The 21,292-nt window shown below is 51.9% G+C and overlaps 1 protein-coding gene across 1 annotated transcript in view; it reads right to left on the bottom strand.

Annotated features, from left to right (window-relative positions):
* The window catches only part of TGM2 (transglutaminase 2), a 32,268-nt gene extending 11,414 nt beyond the window's left edge, over nucleotides 1-20,854 (bottom strand). Inside the window, exons 1-8 of the mRNA XM_019750243.3 lie at nucleotides 20,722-20,854; nucleotides 16,742-16,921; nucleotides 11,902-12,144; nucleotides 8,462-8,580; nucleotides 5,896-6,024; nucleotides 4,714-4,891; nucleotides 962-1,097; nucleotides 163-266 (exon numbers count right to left, since the gene is read on the bottom strand). Of these exons, the coding sequence (XP_019605802.3) occupies nucleotides 163-266; nucleotides 962-1,097; nucleotides 4,714-4,891; nucleotides 5,896-6,024; nucleotides 8,462-8,580; nucleotides 11,902-12,144; nucleotides 16,742-16,921; nucleotides 20,722-20,731 (1,099 nt within the window). The 5' untranslated portion in view covers nucleotides 20,732-20,854. The remainder of the gene's footprint in view (nucleotides 1-162; nucleotides 267-961; nucleotides 1,098-4,713; nucleotides 4,892-5,895; nucleotides 6,025-8,461; nucleotides 8,581-11,901; nucleotides 12,145-16,741; nucleotides 16,922-20,721) is intronic.
* Between the last annotated feature and the right edge of the window lie 438 nt (nucleotides 20,855-21,292).

Here is a 21,292-nt window from a genome sequence, read left to right as displayed (position 1 = left end):
AAATTACCAGTGAGGTCCCTGCACGCCGGTGTGGACCAGCTAATGGCCTTGGGAGTGAGCCAGCCCTGGGTTAGAATGCCAGCCCTGTGATGTCTGGCTGAGAGACTCTGGGTGAGTGCTCTGTGAGCCTCAGTTTCCAGGTAAGGGGGCCATGGTACCCACCTTCACTCTTCTCTTGGGGCGTGGGGTCGATGGCCTGCCACCCCTCGTACCCCGGCTGTAGGTCCGGCCTGGTCATCCACGACTCTACCCAGCAGTGGAAGTTCCTATCGGGAAAGGAAGCAGAATGTTGGCCAGGACTCAAACTCAGGCTTTCAGTCACCTCCCCCGACAATGCACACTTGCCTTGTCCTAAGCTGAGCTCAGCATGTCCCCCTGACACTCCTCTTGCTGCTCCCCTGTAGGCCCTAGCCAGATGCTCACTCCTGCCCTGGGAGCCGTTCTCAACGCCTTTCCCACCTCTCTCCCCTTTCAGTGGCTCCTCAAATCTAGCCAATGTGGCCTCCTAATTTCTCAGCCCTGCCTCTTCTTTTCCAGCCCACAGGCCTTGCCATGTTTTAGCTCTCATCACCACCTGTCTGGATCACACCCCAACCCCCACCTCCAATCTCTCTCCCCAGACTGCCTGTTCCAAGTTCATCAGCATGTCCCTTTCCCAGTGTGAAGCCTTGGTGATAACGGGAAGCCCAGACCCCCTATTCTGACATTCCAGACTCCTGACGACATAGTCTCCCTAATGCTTTTTCATGTACTGTGCACTGACTTGCCCTCCTTTTGGCCTTTGCTCATGCTGTTCCCCCTGCCTGGAGAACCCTCCCCAAGGCCTGTTTCCCCTGGTCCAAATATTGTTGAACTTTTAAGCCCAACTCAAATGTGACCTCCTATGAGAAGTCCTCCCAGGTTTCCTCTCCCAGGGACCCTGCCCACTGGCCCCCACTCCATACCCTGGGGCTCATCTCACCAGATCATTTCGCTCTTGTTACCCTGGATCTCCCCAAACTCGTTGCGAAAGTACTCGATGAGCAGGTTGCTGTTCTGGTCATGGGCTGAGTTATAGTTAGTCACGACGCGGGTGGGAATACCGAGGCACCGAAGCACTGGGGTGGGGGTGGGGCACAATGGAGAGAGGGGTTAGGGGGTGAGCTGAGGATCTCAAGGCATCGGCCCTGCTTTGGGCCTCCACATGCCCATATGTACCCCAGAGAGCACTGTACCCACTGTCCAGGTGGTAAGGGTGCGTGTCATCCCCTCACCTGGACAATGGTGCCTACCTTACTGGTCGCCCCATGTTCACTCTGCCCCCCTCACATCACAGCTGACAGAAGAAGACTCTAAAATGCAAACCTGACATCAACACTCCTCTGCTAACCCTGCAGTGGCACCCCATGGCCTTGAGCCATGCCTCCAGCTGTGGGCCCTGGGCCCTGCAGGGTCGAGACCCTGACCACCTCCTGCACTTTGCTCCAGCCACACTGGCCTTCTCGCCTTTCCTCCAGCACTTCACCCTCCCACCAGCCACAGGGCATTGGCACATGCCGGTTGTCCCTCCAGGAAAGGCACCCCACCAGGGTTAGGTGGCCCCAACGTTTGCATTAATAGTAAGTCTAGGGATTCACCATCATTCTCAGTGTACAGGCAGGGGAGGGGTTCTTTAATCAATATCCGAGAGCAGTGAGAAACCTGTCTTATTTTCTATCCCCAGAGCCCAGCACAGGCCTGGCACAGACCACTTTTTCAAATGGGATGAAGGTGTGGGTGAAGTCGTGAGAGTTGGAGGAAGGGAGGAAGGGAAGGAGTGACGGAATGATAGAGATTCAGAGGGAGGAGCAAACAGTGGAACAGGGAACTGAGGTCAGGAGATCTTCCATTCAAGCCCCAGCTGTTTCCGGCTGTGTGACCTACGGCCAGTCCCTTCATCTATCTGGGCCTTGTTTCTTTTTCTACAAAATGGGGTCAGGGTACAGGTGCAGTGTCATAAGATGTGTTGGGACACCATCGTGGATGAGGCAGGCCCTGCATTCACGCCAAAGTACAGTTTACAATGAGGTTTACAGAGTAGTTTGCACAATAGTAACCAGGAAAGGGACTGGTATTGCAATGGCAGGTGAAAAAGAGACGGGATCAATGGCATCGACAGACTGAGAGGAGGAAAACCCTGGGCACGTATCTTGCACAAATGGCGGCACTGGGTGCTCCTGACAGATGGAATTATGGGTGCTTTTACTTCCTCACCCTTTTATGTACTTTTTAATGTATACTGTAAAACTGACATATTCTCAGTTTGGGTTGGATAAAGAAAGTAAATATCTATAAAAAGAAGCGAAACAAAAGAGCCCTATTAAACATAACCTATAGGACTTTTGTTTCACTTTTAGTTTTGACTTAGGTTGAGTCTCTGAGTCAGGGGGAGGGGCAGGGATGTGACCTTTTCCCCCCATCAACCAGGGCAAGAGCCTCCCAGATGGCCCTGGATTCTGGCCAGACGTGTGGGCACAGGAAGGAGGGAGGAAGGAACAGCCATGACTCTCCACCTCTTGCCTGGTTCCTGTGCCCTGAGTCCGGACTCACTGCTGCCCTTAGCGAAGGCTGGGGTCCCAACCCCAGGCCATGCCCTGCCAAACCAACAGCCTCCTGTCCCCACTGCCCAAGGAGCAAGGCACCTCTCCTCTCCCAGGGATGGTGTCCCAGGAAGCCTCATCATCACAGCCTAAGGCAGGAAGCTGCCCCAGAACCAAGTACATCTGGTTGTAAGCCCAGCTGCACTGCTCACCAGCTGTGTGACCTTGGGCAAGCCACTTCGCCTGTCTGAGCCTCTATTTTCTCCCCTAAGAGGAGCTAAAAATAACAGCTTGTTGGGATATTGTGATGATTCAGAGAGGCACTGGGTGTGGGCAGTCATGTCTGCCCAGTGCCCAGGATGGAACAGCAAAGTGTGTCACAATGCCCACCACTGCAAATGTCTGTCTAGTCAGTGTTGGCCAACTCACAGACATTGAGAAAATGCTCCAGGATCCAGCTGAGGTCACAGCTGCCCTCAGAAACCCCCAACCCAAACCTAACCTGAACCAGAGACTGTGCTAAAGGACATATCCCCGGGTCCTACAAGTTTCCTGTGAATTAGGTGGGTCACCACTGTCTCCATTCTACAGGTAAGGAAACAGAGGCTTGGAGACAGCAATTCGCTTGCCCAAGGCTTGGCGACAGAGCTGGGATCAGAGCAGGCAGCCTGACTCCAGTGTCCATGGACCAATCCACCATTTGGCTTCCTGAAGAAACCCTGGGACCAAGGGGGTCAGACGGCCCTTTGTTTGACCAAGTTTTCTGGGGCTCCATTACACGCCAGGCCTGGGAGGAGGCTGCAAGGACCCTGAATCAGCCCTGGCATTGGGAAGAGGACAGTCAAGGGCAAGATCTGCAGCTAAACCTGCAAGTGTCACAGCTCAGTGTGAAGAAGTCATCTGCAGGGGAGCGTGGGGACCCAGGCCCCGGATGGCGGGGCTTTTCTAGGAAACCCATGGCGTTCTCTGAGCAGACATGTGTTAGGCCCCTTGGAGAGAAAAGTCTATGATAAGGGACTTTCCATGAGAAAGAGGAATTCAGAGGTCACAGGGGGCAGAAAGTTGTGGCGGAGTGGTGATGGGGAAGAGACAGTCCAGCTGGGAACCAGGGCCCAGCTGTCTCCACCCCGCCTGCTAGTGTGGAGAACAGTGCTGGGGCTCCTTCTCTGGGAGTAAGAAAAGCCAGGAACCTGAGACAAACCTCGCAGATTTCCTGAGCCCAATGATAATAATAATAATAATAATAATAATAATAATAATAATAATCAGCAGCACTATATAAGTGCACGTGAAAACATGTTAAACATTTCACATATATTAACTTATTTAATCTTTACAACTCCACCCCCCCTCCCGCCAGGCTACAGGCATGATTGTGCCCATTTTATATATAATAGAACTGAGGCTCAGAGGAGTTAAGTGATTTACCCAAAGGCACACAGATTTGGTAAGAAGCAGAGCTGGGGTGTGAGTTCAAGCCTTGACTCCAGATTCTGTTTCCAACGGGTATATGATACTAACCCATTCTCATAAGCACCATCATCAGCTCTGAAATCACCTTCAACCTTTTTCTGGGCTTAAATTTTCAAGATAGAAATTTATTTTCTTCCCTTGGTTTTAAATTGCTTTATCCTTTCCTTTGCTGCTTTCTCTTTCTTGACATTGATGATATTATTCTTATCAAGTTATTAATAGGCCATATTTAGTAAGAGCTACACTGGGCCAATTTCTGTGCTGAGCCCACCCTAGGAGGTAGGTCCTATTGTCCCCCCTTTTACATATGAGGAAACTGAGGTTCAGAAAGAAGAAGTCATATACTCGAGGTCACAGAGCAGGTGAGTGGAAGAGTGGGGATTTTAACTCAGGTGTGCCTGGCTCCAAAGCCCATAATCTCAACCCTGAACTCACACTGCCCCCCCGAATGACATCCCTTGATCCTAACAACCACATCATGGATAGTTGCTGGTAAAAGGAACAGAGAGGAGCGGCCACAGGCTCCAGGCCACACACTACATTGGTGACAGAGGTAGAACCAGACCTGGGGTCTCTTGATTCCCACTCCGGTGCTCTCTGTGCTCCCCTCCCAGGGTTCACAGAGCTGAGAGAAGGTTCCAGGCCCTCCTCACATCCCACCTGCACTCCGCACATCGCTCACCTGTGCAGGCCACAGCGGCGAAGACCCAGCACTGGCCATACTTGACATTCTGGCAGCCATAGTTCTTCCAGCGCCTCAGGATGTCCACACTGCCGATCCAGAACATGGGGCTGACACCATCCCTGTAATTGTTGTCCCAGCGCCCGTACAGCACGCCCTGGTCGTCATTGCAGTTGACCTGCAAACAGAGGGACATCAGGGGGACCCAGTGTGGGGAGAGGGTGGTGGCTGTGCCAGGGTGAGCACGAGTTCAGCACGTAGTGGAAAGCAGGGAAGGGAGTTCCCGGAGGAGGGGAAGCAGGAGCGAGGGTAGCAAGGTGTGGCAGACTGTGGTACATCAGAGATGTCTGGGACTGGAGCGCCGGGTGCAGGACAGAGAAGGGGAAGGGAGGAGGTGGAGAGGGCATGAAAGCGGTGCTGGAGATGTGAGTTTGTCTATGCGGTGGCAGGGGAGTGACAAGGTGTGATCTGAGTCGCACAAAGACCAGTTCTGGCCCCTGTCCAGATTGTGTGGTTCCCCGAAACTCCCATTCCCTCAAGAATATAATCCAGCGTCCTGACCATGGCCCTCAAGGCCTGTGTGGTCTGACCCCCGCCCACGTCTGCAGCCCCACTGGCACCCTGCTTCCCCTTGTTCACTCCGCCCCACTGTCTTGGCAGAACTTCTGCTCCTGAAACCTGACAAATTCGGTCTCTCCTCAGGGTCTTTGCACAGCCTGGAGCCTCTGCCTGCAATGCTCTTCTCCTCCTAGTTATTCTACCAGCTGAGGGATTATCCCTTGGGGAGGTCCCCCCCACCCCTCACTGAGCTTAGGGACATCTGGTTTCCTTCAGTGCCTATGCCATGATTTATGAGTGCACCCATTCATGTGACAGTTTGATTAATGTCTGTCTCCTCCCACTACAACATAAGCGCTATGAGGTCAGAGACCACACATGTCTTATACCAGCCGTTTCTCCAGTGCCTAGGACATAGCGGCACTTGATAAATATTTGCTGAATGAATGAATGAACGAATGAATGAATGAATTGCTTTGAGGGATCACATGGTATTACCCTCATTTGGGTAAATCGTGTCTTTCTAAATACAAACGCTCTTAGCTGAGACTTACTATCTCCTGGGTCCCCGCACTGTGCCCTGTCATGGGCCCGTGGAGTGGGTGGGTCCTGCCACTGACTCACCATGCGGCTCACCACTCGGCCCACGTAGACGGGGTTGCCGCGGCGGGAGCAGTCACGGCCACCGTTTTTCAGGAATTTGGGGTTGACGTCCAGGAGCATCAGGCAGATGTCCAAGATCCCGTCTTCAAACTATGTCAGAGGAAACAAGAGGAGGATGAGGGGGGTCACCTCCTCCAGGAAGCCTGCCTTGAAGCCCAGCAGCTGTAGGACCTCTCTACTGTCTCACACACCAGACAGGGAGGCTCAGGCTGGGTCTGCCCCACATCTGTGATGTCAGCTTCTCTTGGCCCAGGATGGGGTAGTGTGGGACAAAGACTGTGAGAAAGGGAAAAGGGGTGTGTTTGCACCCAGGTCCTGGCTAGGGGGTCCTGGGAATTTGAAGTAGAGACCACAGAGTGGGGAGCCCAGCATCCCTGGGGCTTCCATCCCCTCAGAGTCACCTCAGGCCTTGCCCCTGCCCCTCACCCCATCTCCCCTCTCTGCTCAGCCAAATCTCCCCCTTCCCTTAGAGCCTGACTCACCCCGCAGGGTTGATGAGTGGCACCTCCTCCCCCATGGCACCATCACACATTGCTCTGATTGGGGCTGAGGTAGATTGTAAAGATACAAATCTAACCTCATTACCCTTCTGTTTCCACTACAATTAGAGCAAAATTGAGACTCCCCTGTGGCCTGAAAGGCCCTTCATGATCTGTGGTCACCCCTTCTTTCACCTCATCTCTCACTACTCTCACATATACTTGCTCTGACCCAGGCTCACTGCCTCAGGGTCTTTGCACTTGCTATTTCCTTTGCTTGGAATGCTCTTCCTACCACTCTCCATCTGGCTCACACTTTTCCATCCTTGCAACTCAAATGTTATCTTTATCAAAAGTAGAACCCCCTCCTGGTCACCTTCCCTTGGACCTGTCATGTTCAAAGGCACTTCCACCTGCCCCATGCTCCCCATCTCTGTGGTCTTGTCCCAAACTGGACCTCCAGGCTGCAGAACAGCCCTCCCATTCAGGGCTGTTTACAATCTGGACACTGCTGACTTCTCCCACTTCAGCTCCCGGAGCTCCTTCATATATAAATAAGTGCTTCCCAAGCTACCACATTCTTCTTAGGCATGTATTTCCCCTCCTTGGAGCTTTTGCTCATGTAAGTCCCTTTGCCTAGTAGACCATACACCCACCTCCTTCAAAGCTCAATTCAAATCGTGCCTATTCCAGGAACTGCCCTGATTCCCTTCCTTCCTTTATGTCTTATGATCCTGGATTGTGATGATTTCTGGGAGCTTTGCAGGGGCCATGTCCTTTGGCCCAGAGCAGCCTGGACACAGAGCAGGAACTCAGCAAATGAAAGAGGGCCTTGGCTTTGTTCTGTTTCTCAGGGGAGAATACAGAGCCTGGGAAATAAGAACCAATTCAATATTGGATATATTTTATGTATCCCGGTCACAGTACCATTTCATTTATATCCCACAACAGGCTACAGGGTTTCTGGGCAGATAGTTTTACAATGATTACCCCCAATATTCAGATGAGGAAACTGAGGTCAGAGTCCGAAATCACATAGGGAGAACTTTTCTGTGGTCCCAGGATAGGACTCCCTATATCTGAATATGGCCTCTGATGCAGGGGATGATGGAGATGTTTCAAGGTGAACCCCACCTCAGCAGGCCATCACCCACTAACACACAAGGAGGGTAAGGGGCCAGGGGTGGATGGTTCTTGCTTCATGACTTCTTTTAGAAATATCTCAGGAATTTTTAAAGGAGGCTGGATGGTAGAAGAAATCAGAGCATTGGTTTGAAGAACAAGCCCAGGCTGGCCTGCTGGAGGATGAGGAACCACATGGAACAGAGAGGATCCATCCAGCTGAGGTCAGCCAGGCCCAGCCTAGATAGCCATGCCCTGGCTGACCCAGAGGTTTCTGAGAAATAATAAATGATTGTTTTCAGTCTCTAAGGTTTGGACTTGTTTGTTACTCAGCAGTAGCTAGTCGATACAACCAGACGAGGGGTTCTCAAAGTACGGACACTGGGTCAGAAGCATTAGCCTCACCTGGGAACTTGTTAAAAATGCAAATTCTCAGCCCACACCCAGACCTACTGAATCAGAAACTAAGGGTAGACCCAGTGATCTGTGTTTTATATACTTTTCTGGTGATTCTCATGTATATTCAAGTTTGAGAACCACTGATCTCGACAATGGTTTAAAGCTCCTTCTCAGCACATGCCTAGAACATAGTAAGCATTCTCTAAATGCTGCCTATTATTTTGATACATGGCCTTGAATGCTCCCCTTCTCTTTCCCGGAGCACCTGTCAGCCAACAACTCCCAAAGACTCTCCTGATTCTTTTCCACTTTGAATATCCAGGGCTGCTGCTGCCATTGTGGGCAGCACAACCCTTTGCTGTGTGACCTCAGGTTTGGCCTGGTTCCTCTCTGAACTCCAGCCATTTCAGGGCCCTTGAATCCTCACCCTGAGACCTGCTCACACCTTTGCAGCTTTGACTGCCCAGACCCAGGGCATGGCACACAGTGGGCCTGAGATGGTTGAGAGGGGCAAGGTGTGGCCCTACCTGCCCAAAGTTCCAAGGTATGCTCTGGATGAACTTGGCAGAACCCTGGTAGATGAAGCCCTGCTGGGTTAGGACGTACTCCCGCCGCTCCTCATCTGAGTCCAGATACACCGCATCCGCTATGGGTGAGAAGGAAGGAACCTCAGCTCTGGGTCTGGCAAGGCCCAGAGTCCCCGCAGACATGGCAGCTAAGTTGCCAAATTCCCCAGGGCCAGGTTGGTGTCTCAGAAGCCTTTTTATCTTTTAATCAGAAAAACTAATCATTAATTAATAATACTCTGTCAATGGCATAAGATGCTATCAGTGACAACAGTGGCTGCCTTTTATCCAACGCTTGTCCCATGCCAGGATTTGTGATAAGTGTGTGGCATATATTTATTTGTTTATTCTCCACAAAAGCCTTGTATACAAGGCATCCATGAAAGCCCCATTTTACAGATGGGAAAACTGCTGCCAAAACAAGAAACGGAGGAGCCCTGGACAGAAGTTCGAGCCCCTCGCTCTGATCCTCACTTGCTGTGTGACCCTGGGTAAGGCACTTCTCCTTCTCCTGCTCACTTTTCTGTGTTCCCTGTGAATAAAATGTGATTTCAGAACTGAAAGATGTTTTGCAAGCTAAAGCCCTGAGCCAGCATGAGGAAGAAGCATGATTCAGGGTAGAGAGAAAGCCAAGAAAGGGTGACTGTGACCTTGGGGAGGTGGGGTCTTATCTACCTGGGAAGTCAGGGAGATCCACCTGGAGCAGGTGGCACCTGATGCCTGGATGACATTCTAAGCAGAGGGCCAGACACTGCAAAGGTGCAACTGCTGGAAAATGCAGGGACACTTCGTTCCCTGTGACTAGTAAAGACAGAAAAGGGGGCTGAGGTAGTGGGGGCAGATGGCAGCAGGTCAAAAGTCAGGCTGACCTTTACCATCCCTACTTCACAGATGAAGAAACTGAGTCTGGGAAGGGGATATTGAGACCCATATTGTACCTTTGGTGGGCCCGGGGCATTTTTGCTTCAGTGGGCCCTTTCCTCCATAAAAAAAGATATCAAAAATATGCTTATGACTGCATTGATATAATGATGAATATATTAATAGTACATATTCAAACACTCTCTGGTCTAAATATTCATTTTTTCTTCTGATTTTAAAAGAAATGAATGTATGTTCATGGACCCCTAAAAGGATGGTGGGCCCAGGCACTGTACCTAGTGAAGTCAGCTTGCGAAGCACATCTAGAAGCTGGCAAAGGTGAGCTTAGATTGCAGCTGCCCAGGCCCCTGGGGCCCCTGGGCTCCATGAGGCCCATTTGCAGTGACCAGGACCTCCCACTCTTATTGCATGGAGGAAGGCAGATGCAAAAGTGGCTCAGTGTCTTATGTATCCTGTTCTTTGGTTCTGGAAACTGTGCAATAAAAACTAGCCTTATGACAAGTGAACGTCATGGTTATAAATTAGCTGGCAGTGTGGGAGAAAGAATGAAAGAGAAGGAAAACCCCACGGTGTTGGAATGAGGGTGTGAGCACGCTGGGACTTCTGTCCTCAGCTCAGGTCTCTTTCTGGTAAAGGTAGGGGAACTGGGGACAGAAGCCTCCCACATAACGGGCACTCGATCCTGTCCATGTTGGAACTCAGAGACAGGAGGTTCCCATTTCACAGGCAGATCCCGCCCTCTCCCCGCAGAGGGAGAGCAGTGTGCTGGCCCAGCGCTGCCACCCCCACCGAGCCCAACTTCCTGTCTCCCCATCACCAGCCCCACCGCCTCCTCAAAACTCCCACCCTGGGATATGCTTCCACCCTGGGATATGGGTCACTTTAGTCACTGTGCTGCTTGGCGGCCATCCCAAGGGGCTAGGCAGGGTGGGGACAGTTCCGGAGGAAGGAGGACATCCCCCAGAACCTTGCTTCCCTGTACTCTGAAACCCTGCATTGTTGGTCACAGGAGAACGCCGGCCTGTTCCTGCTCCACAGGTCGGGCTGCCAACCAGCTGTAAGCCCTGCAGATTGTCAAAAATCAAACCACACCGACAACGGGGCACCAGCAAGCCCACTTCCCGCCTGAGAAATCATTCCACGTGGTCATGTGAGCAAGGGTGCTGGATGTGACCCTTCCCCGTGAGGAGTCACCGGGGACGACCGGATGGCCATGGGTCACATGAATGAACCATCCATATGGGCCGGACACTCAGGCTCTTAAGTACAATGAGCTGATGTATGCAGATGATGTGGAAAGAACCGTAAGACATATTGTAGAGGGAAAAACCCCCAGTAGGTTGATGTATACTGCGGGATCCTTTTATGGTTAAGAGAGACAGAGGAAGCCATTAATACAGCCATGTCTCCAGGCACGTGCACCTGAATGGAAGATGAACCCCCAAGATGGCTAATAATGGTCTTCCCCAGGGAAGGGAGTCGGGGGGCTGTTTCTCTGTAGTGCTTAAAACGTTTAGAAAGAGATCTTCTCCTGTAGTACTGTTATAATTAGACATAAAAGCCAAAGCATATAAATGAGAAAATAAAAAGTATTTCTGCTCAAATGTGTCATAAAATGCCCCCAACCTGGAGAAGAAAAAAAATAAAGCAGTGGCGCTGTAAAAAGCTGGTTTTCTGATGCTGGAGAGGCCAGAATTTCTGCCCTGGTCCCAGGCTTTGAGGCGGGACACCCTCATTCCCAATCTGGGGCCTGCCCACAAGGCCTTTCTCTCTGCCTTGCTGTGTAGGAACAGGAAGGAAACAGATCTGACTGTCTTGGTAGTCAGATGGGGAAACTGAGGTCCAGGAAGTGGCGTGGCAGCCCTGGCCTCCTCCCTCCTGCTCCAGTCAGCCTTGGTTCTTCTGAACTCTCCCCTCTGACTCTCTACTTTTGTCCATTGAAGGAACTGCCAAAAGCCACTTAACTTCTCTGAGCCCTAGTTTCCTGTGTGAAATGAGAACTCTGACCTCTCTCCTTGGGATTGTTGAGAGGAATAATTGAGAGCATGTACGAGGAGGCGTTTAGGTAACTGAACTGCTCCTGCCCACCTCTCCTGGCTACCGCACCCCTCCACCTCCCTCACTTTCCCCTCTCCAAGCCAGTCTGGTGAGATTTAAAATAGAGCCCCACGACACAGAACCGGGTGTGGAGTCATGGCTCTGGGTATCCACTGGCCACCCTAGTCCTCAACAGGGCTTGTGAACCTGGGCCACCTCCATGACTGGCTCACAGTGCCATGGGAACCTGTAAGATCACTTGGTAGCTGTGTGGCCTTGGGCAAGTCATTTTGCTGGTAAATGGGAACAGCTGGAGTTCTCACATCAGCAAGTTTTTGTGAGGCTGAGCACGGAGCTGCAGAGTGGGCCTCACTCAATCAACTTTGATGTCTCTTCTGCCCCATTCCCCACCCTCAGTGGCTCCCATGGGTGGGTCTAGCCCAGCCCATCTCCCACCTGCCCGTGGATGGAGTGCGGCTCACCTGGGCACCAGCTGTTGAAGAGCAGGGTGAAATGGCCCAGCACGAAGCTGGAGCCCTGGTAGCCGGTGGAGACCTCCAGGCTGAGGCGGTACAGGCCAATGGGGGCATGGGCGGGGGCGCTGAGCTGCAATGAGAGGGCATTGTCCTGCTGGTCTACCACCGAGGCTGTCCAGGCACCCTCCTCCACGGCATCGGACAGCGGAAAGCGGGCTTTGGTCCCAGCTTCCTTGCTGGGTGCTGGGCCTGCAATGGAAGAAAACAGGGGCTGTGAGCCAGGGTGGGCAGGGAGGGAGGGAGCCAGGGATGGCAAGGACCAGGCACATGCTGGGGGTCCATGGGCCTGGGATCAAGACCTAGTTGTTCTGCCATGAAACGTTGAGGGAACTTCACCAAGAGGTTTCATCTCCCTGAGCCTCAATTTCCCCATCTGTAAAGTAGGGACCAAACCCCAATCTTACAGAGTGGTTTTGTGGGAATGCACGAAAAGCTGCAGGCACTCAGCAGGTCCTCAACTAGATAGATTTCTCTTGGGAGAGAGGGCAGTGCAGCCTGGCACAGGGTCTCGGTCATACTGCTCTAGGATGGCACAACTTTGGACTAGACCATCCCCGTCTCAGTTTGTGCATCTGGAACATGGATAGAAAATAGGCAGATGCCCCCAAGGGTCCTCCTTTTCTGCCTAGTTCCTTTACCTGCTAGTGTCCTTTCCTTTTCAGAAAGAGAAGCCCAGGCTCTGAGTAAGATAGACCCTTGGCTTTCTGACGTCTCCACGGGGGCCTGTCTGAGAGTCCCCGTGCTGTCGGGTGCTGTCCCATACAGCCTCTAAGTGTTTATCTCCCCAGTGTCCCCTCCAGCTTTTGGCCTCTGGATCTCCAGTGGCAGATCTGAGGAGTGGTCATAGCCATCCCTCACCTTCCTACAGCCTTTTATACTTTATGAAATACCTTGGCACTTCCTGCTTCCTCTAAGACCCATTATACAGGTGGGAAAACTGAGGCCTGAAAGAGACGGCATCTCACAAAGATATCCCAGGGGTCTATAGCAAAGTTAACATTTGAGCCCAGGTCTCTAGGCTCTGGGCTATCCCCCATGGCACCTCTCATTCCCAGAGGATGCTCCCTATTCGGGATCTCAAAGCTCAGGGAGGTGGAAAGCCCTCCTCAAACAGCTGCTTTTCCAGGTGGAGGGGAGGGCCTGGCCCATGTAGGCAGGTCTGAGTCATAGGGAGGGCAAGAACTGGCTGGTCACCCTTTCTGGACTTATGTGACGGAGAGGAGAAACAGAACCTTCTCTGCTCGACTGGGCGGCTGCCCAGGAAGGTTTATTTTTATTCTTCCATCTCCCTCCCTGCAGCTCTGCCCACTGCTGCTGACAATATGGGGGCCTGCTCACTGAGGGCCTCCCTCCCATCACCCAGACCCCTGCTTCCCACCCACACCCAGGCCCAAATATAACCATGAACTAACAGGCCTGATCCAGGCCTCCAGGACCCTGTCTGGGTGCCAGGAGCCAGCTGTAAGCCTTTAAATGCTCCCTGTCTTCCAGAGTCAGCAGTTGAGAGAGGAGTTTGACAGTCCTGGGGCCAACCAGGGTCTGGTTCTCCCACTCAGACCCTGAGCACTGTGTAACCTGGACTACGTCACCAGGCTTCTCTGATCTGCCATTTTCTCATCAAAGAAGAAAATAGGCTTAGACCACATGCCTGGGAGGATCTGATTCTGGGTCTGATACTGACTCTATAAACTTGGACAAGCTATGTAGCTTCTCTGGGCCTCAGTTTCCTCATCTGTAAAATGGGGTCAATTGTAGTACCTCGTCAGTATGAAACTTAAAGAAGGTGAGGCATGTAAAGGCATATCACAAGGTACCTGGCACATAGTAAGTGCTCAATAAATAAAAGTTATTGTTTATTGTCACCACCCCCTCCTAACACTGTTTAGAGGATTCAGTGAGAGAGTTCATAGAAGGCATTTAAAATAGTGACTAGCAAATACTAATTATGCAGTTAATGTGGGCTATCCTCAGTATCATCATAAAAGACCATTAAAAATCAGAATTCTCAGGTCAAGTAATAGATGTGAGGACTGGAGTAGAATGGAAACTGAGGCTAACAGGAGTACAGTTAGGGTGACTCTATGTTCCAGTTTATGCCTGTGGTCTTAGCATAATTATTTATGGCATCTTTTTCATTCTCAGAAAGGTCCCTGTTTGGATGATCAATGATCTGGTCACCATGGTTACACCCTGGGCCAGGTCCCATAGCCACGATCACTGTTGACATACCACCCTTGGGGAAAGGTCAGGAAACACACTTCCCTTCCTCTCTGTCCCAAACCAGCTATACACACACACACACACACACACACACACACACACACACACACATGCCCCTTTCTTCCAAGGGGCCTAGAGGGTGGGGTGAGGAAGGACGATACCCCCACACCCCCGTCCCACCGCTGCTCTGCTCACATAAGCTAGCTTTGAAAATTCCTGGGCTGTGGTTCCACATGGTACTCTTTGTGGGGCCAGAGACACCACAGGGACCCCTCTAGGCCTAAATGACTCTGGGGACCTGAAGCGTCCTGGCTACTCTCCTGGACCATGGTGGCAGGGAACTGGATTGGGTGGGTGAGAGGAATCTTCCAGAATAAAGCCTTCCACTAGCCTCATAAGCTTTCTTTTCACTCCTTCAGGCTGACCTCACTCCCTCCCTACTCACCCCCAAGCCTTGACTTCCCCTTAGAGGGAAGCAGAGCTTTAATCCTGTAACAAAGATAGTGCTGTCTCCTGGGGGCTGTACCCTCTAACAGAGCCTGCCAGGTCTCCAACTGTCTGGGTGAAATATACAGTCCCTGGGGATGTGTGGGATCAGGCCACACACTCCATTCATTGAGTGACGTTGCCCAGCTCTCTCCCCTCTCTGGGCCTCATTTTCCCTGAAGACGTAGAACAAGCCGATCACAAGCTGGAATGTTCCAACACAGGAGCAGGGTGCCCAGGCCAGGCTCCGGGGCTGGGAGCTGACACAAGCCAGGCCTTGAGGTAGGAGGCCTGGCTTCCTGTTATTGTCTCTCAGGCTGCCCCAGCGTTGGGGAGGGTCTTGGATGCTCAGGCAGGGAAGCAGTGTGCTTCTAGAGATAACAGTGCCCTCAATGGCCGCTCACAGGAACTGTGGAAGTGATCAGGGCCAATTGGCTACAGTTTGAGAGAAGCTAGTAAAGACCAGAGAACAGAGATTAGTTGCTGGAGTGGGAAGGCCAGTTGCTTCCACAACCTTGAACTTGGGGCCCTAATTATCGAAGGTCAGGTTGCCTAGATAATTGAGAAAGAGAAAGAAAGGGGACACCTTGAGAATGAAAGAAGAAAAAAGCAAGTGGGGAATCATAGGCTGCCCACCAGGCTGGCAGCTCATCTACCATTCCATTTCTCAGCGAAACAAACCAAGGGCCGGCAGGCGCTTGGGGTTAATAAGTGAAGATGCCTGCTGTGGGGTCATAGTGATGAAAAACGCCAACTCGGCGGGGCAGGATTTGAATCCTGCTTTTTCCCTGCTCACAGTGTGACCTGGGCAAGGAACTTGACTTTTCTGAGCCTCAGTGTTACCATTTGTAAAATGGGCGCTCCTTATGCTTCCAAGATGGGAGGATTCTAATAGAATAGGAATGCAAACAGTAGGTGCTCCGTGGATGTGAGTTTTATCATCCTAAGCCTGACTCTTAGAGTACCCGCTGTCATATACTTCAACCTTCCACTTTACAGAAGGGAAACTGACGCTAAAAAGATCAGAGACTAACTGGAGGCCCCTCTGTTAGAAAGGGCCCCATGGGTGCTAGGTGTGCGTGGGGGGGTGGTTTGCCCCTGGCTAACGGGTGAGTCCTTGCCAGAAGGGAAGGAGGGGGGAGGCAAAGGATAAAGGGGATTTCTGTGGTCAGTCTGCAGGCATTGTGATAAGCTTTATCAAATGGCTTCCCAGGTAAATACAGGCCTCAGCCAGGCGGGTACAGTTCCTGCTTGCTGTTGTTTGCCCTTGGAGACCTCAGAAAGAGCTGACCTTTTCCACCCTTGGGCCAGAGTCCCAGCCAGGTGGCCCCTCGCTGACCCCAAAGGAGTGGTTCCCACCAGAAGCCAAAGTAACCAATACGGCACTCAAGTCCACTTTCCCAGGATTGGGCACTGGGCCTCTGGGAATGGGGCTTTGATGTCCCTTCACCCATCACTGGAGCCCCTAGAGCAAGACCAGCAACGTCTCCTAATGTCTACAGGGTACTCCCCCAATTCAGGCCCTTCTCACTTAACAAACCTCCACCATGAGTGCTTTTCACATGGGCTCAGAGAGCCTAAGCAATTTGCCTCTGGCCACACAGCAGGTATGCAACCCAGGTCTGCACCAGAACCCAGGTCTGTCCGTCCAGACCCCGAACCTGAGGTAGCCTCCAGAAGACGAGACTGCTGGGTTTTCTCCACCACCCAAGCCCAGAGCTCTGGTCAGGTTACGTGGCTTTTGGGAATTGGCTGTTGATAAAGCTACAAAGTTGTTTTGATGTAGGAAAGAGCGAGCAAGATCTTGATGGCCCTGCATGGTAGGAAGCTGACCCAAGCCTGCTGATAACATGTTTTCAGGAACCCAGGTGTGCAGAAGCACAGACTTGTTTACAAGGCTGGGTGGCCTGAGGTGACATCTCTCGACTTACTGACCTCAGTGCCCTCATCTGTGAAGTGGAGCCAGTGACTGCTGGGAAACACCCAGGGGGCAAATAGGAACGGGGTCACCTGTCTCATTGTCAGGGGACAATGAAATCACAGAACAAGTCAGAGTAGAGTGGGAGGTGCAGACACTTACCGGTCACGACACTGAAGGTGAGGCTGTCCACACTGGCTTCGTAGCTTCTGCCCTCGAAGTGCAGCGTCAGTCGGAAGGGCTGGCCCCGCCGTACCACCAGCCTCTGCTGGCATAGGTCTGCTGTGTGGTGGTCACGGCCATTGGCCTCCAGCTCCAGGTCGCATCTCTCCAGAACCAGCTCTACAGAGTCAATGAGGACCATGAGTCGTGGTGGCCTCCCTCAGCCAGCTGTGAACCCCTGCCACACACCTGCACCCTGGACACGGGGCCCCCAGGGAGCCAGCCCTTTCTACGCTGGCTACGCAATAGTAACCAACGCTTTCTCTTCCCGACCCCGACCCCACCCCATCACTTAGAGTCTAGCCAAGGATGAATCTCCCTAACTCTTAATCACAAGGTTGCGCCCACTGTGGCATGTCCGCAGAAAGCTCTGCCACCTCCCAGCTGTGTAACCTCAGCAACTCAACTTTTCTGGGCCTCAGTTTCCCCATCTATCCACAGGTGGGGATAGTACGATCCATCTCACAGGGCTGTTGTGAGCCACTTAGCCCAGTGCCTGGCGCATAATAAATGCTTACTAAACTTGAGCTATTCTATCGTTATTGGGGGGTTCTTTCGGTTAATGCAAAGGCAATATTTGGTATAGGTTGATTACACAGCCTTTGCCTTTTAGATTCAATTTCCACTTTACAGGAAATACAGAGGACTGAGGAACATGGTAAGCAAAGAACTAGGACACAATCAACAAAATTTATTTTCAGGGAAACTATAGTCAAAGGGTTTGGTTTCTTTAATGACCAAATTGCAAGAAAAAAATGGGAAAAAATGTTGAACGGAGAATTATAGATTAGGAGAAAGTTAAGAGACATTCCAACCCCTTGTGCTGTGTGGGCCCTACTTAGATTTTGATTAAAAAAAAACTCTCGGGGCTGGCCCGGTGGCTCAGGTGGTTGGAGCTCCATGCTCCTAACTCCAAAGGCTGCCAGTTTGACTCCCACATGGGCCAGTGGGCTCTCAACCATAAGGTTGCCAGTTCAACTCCTGGAATCCCACAAGGGATGGTGGGCTCCGCCCCCTGCAATTAAGATTGAACATGGCACCTTGAGCTGAGCTGCCACTGAGCTCCCGGATGGCTCAGTTGGTTGGAGCACATCCTCTCAACCACAAGGTTGCCAGTTCGACTCCCGCAGGGGATGGTGGGCTGCGCCCCCTGCAACTAGTAACGGCAACTGGACCTGGAGCTGAGCTGCGCCCTCCACAACTAAGACTGAAAGGACAACAACTTGAAGCTGAATAGCACCCTCCACAACTAAGACTGAAAGATCAACTTGACTTGGAAAAAAAAAAGAAGTCCTGGAAGTACACACTGTTCCCCAATAAAGTCCTGTTTCCCTTCCCCAATACAATCTTTAAAAACCAAAAACAAAAAAAAAAACAAAAAAAAAACCCCAAAACTATTTATTACATGTATGAGACAACTGGAAATTTGAATACTGATGGGAAAATGGTGATATTAAGGAATTTTTGTTAGTTTATGTATAAAACAGAGTCTTTATCCTTTACAGATACATATTGAAATATTTACAGATGAAATGATGTGATGTCTGGGATTTGCTTCCAAATAATGGGGGTGAGATGGAAGGGCAGAGGCAGGAGTAATCATAGGTTGGTAGTTTTGGGGACGGGGTGATGAGAACATAGGCATTTATTATTATTTTATTCTATTCTTTCTACTTTTATGTATGTTCAATATTATCCATAATAAAAGGTTTCTTTAAATGACAGGGGTTGGGACCTAGGTTTCAGTTCTGCTGTGCCAGTGTGTGACCCTGGACAGGTATCTTTCCCTCTCTGTGCCTCCTTCGCTGAATCCTCAAAGGGCTACTGTTGAGTTCCAGGAGAGGATCTTGGGATACCTTTTCGCCAGGGCTTATCCCAGGGCAGAAGCTTGATATGTGCAAGTTCTATGTATAGTTTCAGAGGGAGACGAAGACCAAGGTACAGGTGGGGCTGATGGGGTTGATGGACGTCTGAGGGAAGCACAAACCACATAAATCTTGGCAAGCTCAAGGTCAAGATTAAGAAGCCGTAGGGTGAGGGGAGTGGCAGACTCTCAGAGTTGTAGGGCCCTTGGGGAGTAGGTAGTTCAACTAAGTCCCATGGGCGGGGATTTATCCAAAGTCACCCTGCGTGTCAATCCTTCTACTGGGACATCAACCCAGGTCTCCTGCCTCCTGCCGCAGAATATCCCAAAAGTGAGGTGTAAAGTGCCTAGTGACTGTAGAGAGAGACATTTTTTGTCCCCAGGTCTCAGGGTAAGCGACGACTTTGGGACTTGAATCCAGGGCTATAAATTCTGGAGCGTGCACTTCAGTCAGAACTCAGGGTTTGTTCTCCATCCTCCCCCGCTCCTTTCTTCCCCCTCCCTCCATGGCCTGTGTTGTTCTCTAGCCTGGGAGGGGTCCTCTGGAAGCTGACCCTCTACGATCACAGCTAGAGACACTTCCACAAGGAAGAAAGATCTTCCTGCTGGCTTTGCTGGGGTGAGGAAACACTGTTTTTGGAAACTTCAACCCCCTAAGCTCTTAAGCAGGAAAGACCAAGGTGTCCCCCTGGGAGAACTTAGAGAGTTGGTCAGTCCCTGGTCTCAGGCTATTATCTAAAGAAGCATTGCCAGAAGTCATGCCCAGCTCCAAAGGTGCAGAAATAATGGGGTCTGGAATTATAGGGTTTCTGCACTGAGGAAGAACCTGAGGTCTTCCATGCCAGGGGACCACTGTAGGAAGTGGCCACCGTGGCAATGGGACTGAGGGCTTATCATAACTGGCATCTCCAAGGTCTCCCACCCCCTCTGAGCGTCACTCTTGGGGACAGGGATGGGAAGCTGTGTTGGGGACAAGTGGTCACCTAGGTTACATGTCACAGCCAGCCCTGAGCTGGTTTTCAAACCCATGTGTTGGGGAGCTGAGTCCCAGAGAGGGAAAGAGGTGCCCTGAGATCACACAGCCAGTAAGGCAGGTCTGTGGTTCCTCCCGCTCATCCCGGCTCCACTTGCCCCATGTCTCTCTCGACATTCCCTCTCCCCACACCTCCTCCCTGGGGGTGGCAGTGGTGCAGACATCATCTGCAAATGAACTTGACCCAAGAGCCAGCTGGGAAGTTGGGTCCAGCAGCATTGGTGCAGGGACATCATCCGTTGTAGAAATCCCTCCTCTGGGCAATAGTGCTGCCAGTGTGTGTGTGTGTGTGTGTGTGTGTGTGTGTGTGTGTGTGTGTGTATGGGGGGGCAGGTATGAAATGAACTGAGCCCCTTCTCCACTCCTCTCAGCCCTCACAGATATACCAAGGGTCGGCATTATCATCCATGTTTTATCGGAGAGGACACTGAGACTCAGCAAGTGGCCAAGGACGAGGTTGTAGAACTTGAGGGCTGGAAGGGGCCTAAGAGCACATGCATGCTCTCAGCCCACTCCCCCACGAAGCTGGAACCTCCTCTCTGGCCCCCAGGCCAAGGAGTCAGGCAGGGTTGGCTTGCACACCACCAGGGACAGCATGCACACCTCCTTCCCGCTGGCAGGGACTAACAAAGCTAAGTGTTCTGAGGCCAGGCCAGCACCCCATACACAGCTTCTCACCATCTGGCACACAGCAGGGACCAGTCCTGCTAACTGACTGAGGACCTGGACAAAGGTCCACTAGCATAGTGCTTTACAGTTTACAACACGCCTTCCTGTTCCATTGCCTCATCTGACCCGAGGAGGCAGGGGTTAATGATTATTCCCTGGAGATGGGGAAACTGAGGCCCCAAGCCCAGCCAGGACTGGGAGCCAGGACCTCTCACCCAGCCCAACCCTCCTGCTGCTCTCCAAATCAGGGACTTCAAGATTGAGCCCAAGCCTGTCCTGACCACTGGCAGACCACTGAGACCAGGAGGGGACAGTCAAGCACGGGGTGGCAGTGGCGCTGACATTACTACTCACCCTCGGCCATGGTCAGGTGCTGGCGGTGACTCCTCAAACTCTTCACGTGCGGCAGGACCCTCCAAGTGCGGACCACTGGCAGCAGGCACTGCTGAGGCGGAGAGCAACGGCAACTTATAGTCCGCTTTGGAGAGGGCAGGGGGCGGGGCCACAAGGAAGGCGGGGACCTGGTGCGGCCACTGTTGCCCAGTCTGAGCCCACGCTCTGGGCTGGCCGGCTGGGGCAGGAGCCCAGGGGAGGGAGGGAGCGGTAGCCAAGCAAGGGCTCCCCCTGCGGGAGCAGACCCAGCACAGGACTGGGACAGCAAGGATGAAGACACACAATGAGACCCGGACACACAGACATACCTGGACCCACAACATCAGACGTTGGGGGGTAACAGAGACACCTGGACACAAAAATTCACACATGCAGATACAGACGCAGTCAGAGACGTAGGGATGGGATTACACAGAGACACAGGCGCACTTCCACAGATATGCAGACAAACCTGGACATACAGACACAGTGACATGGACACAAAATCAGATTAAAACCACAGAGACACACCAGAACAAAGACACAGCTAGAC

The sequence above is a fragment of the Rhinolophus sinicus genome, chromosome 13, assembly GCF_057876585.1.
Source record: "Rhinolophus sinicus isolate RSI-liver-muscle chromosome 13, RSI-T2T, whole genome shotgun sequence".
NCBI classification, from domain to species: Eukaryota; Metazoa; Chordata; class Mammalia; order Chiroptera; family Rhinolophidae; genus Rhinolophus; species Rhinolophus sinicus.
This window is presented reverse-complemented; position numbering and strand designations above follow the sequence as displayed.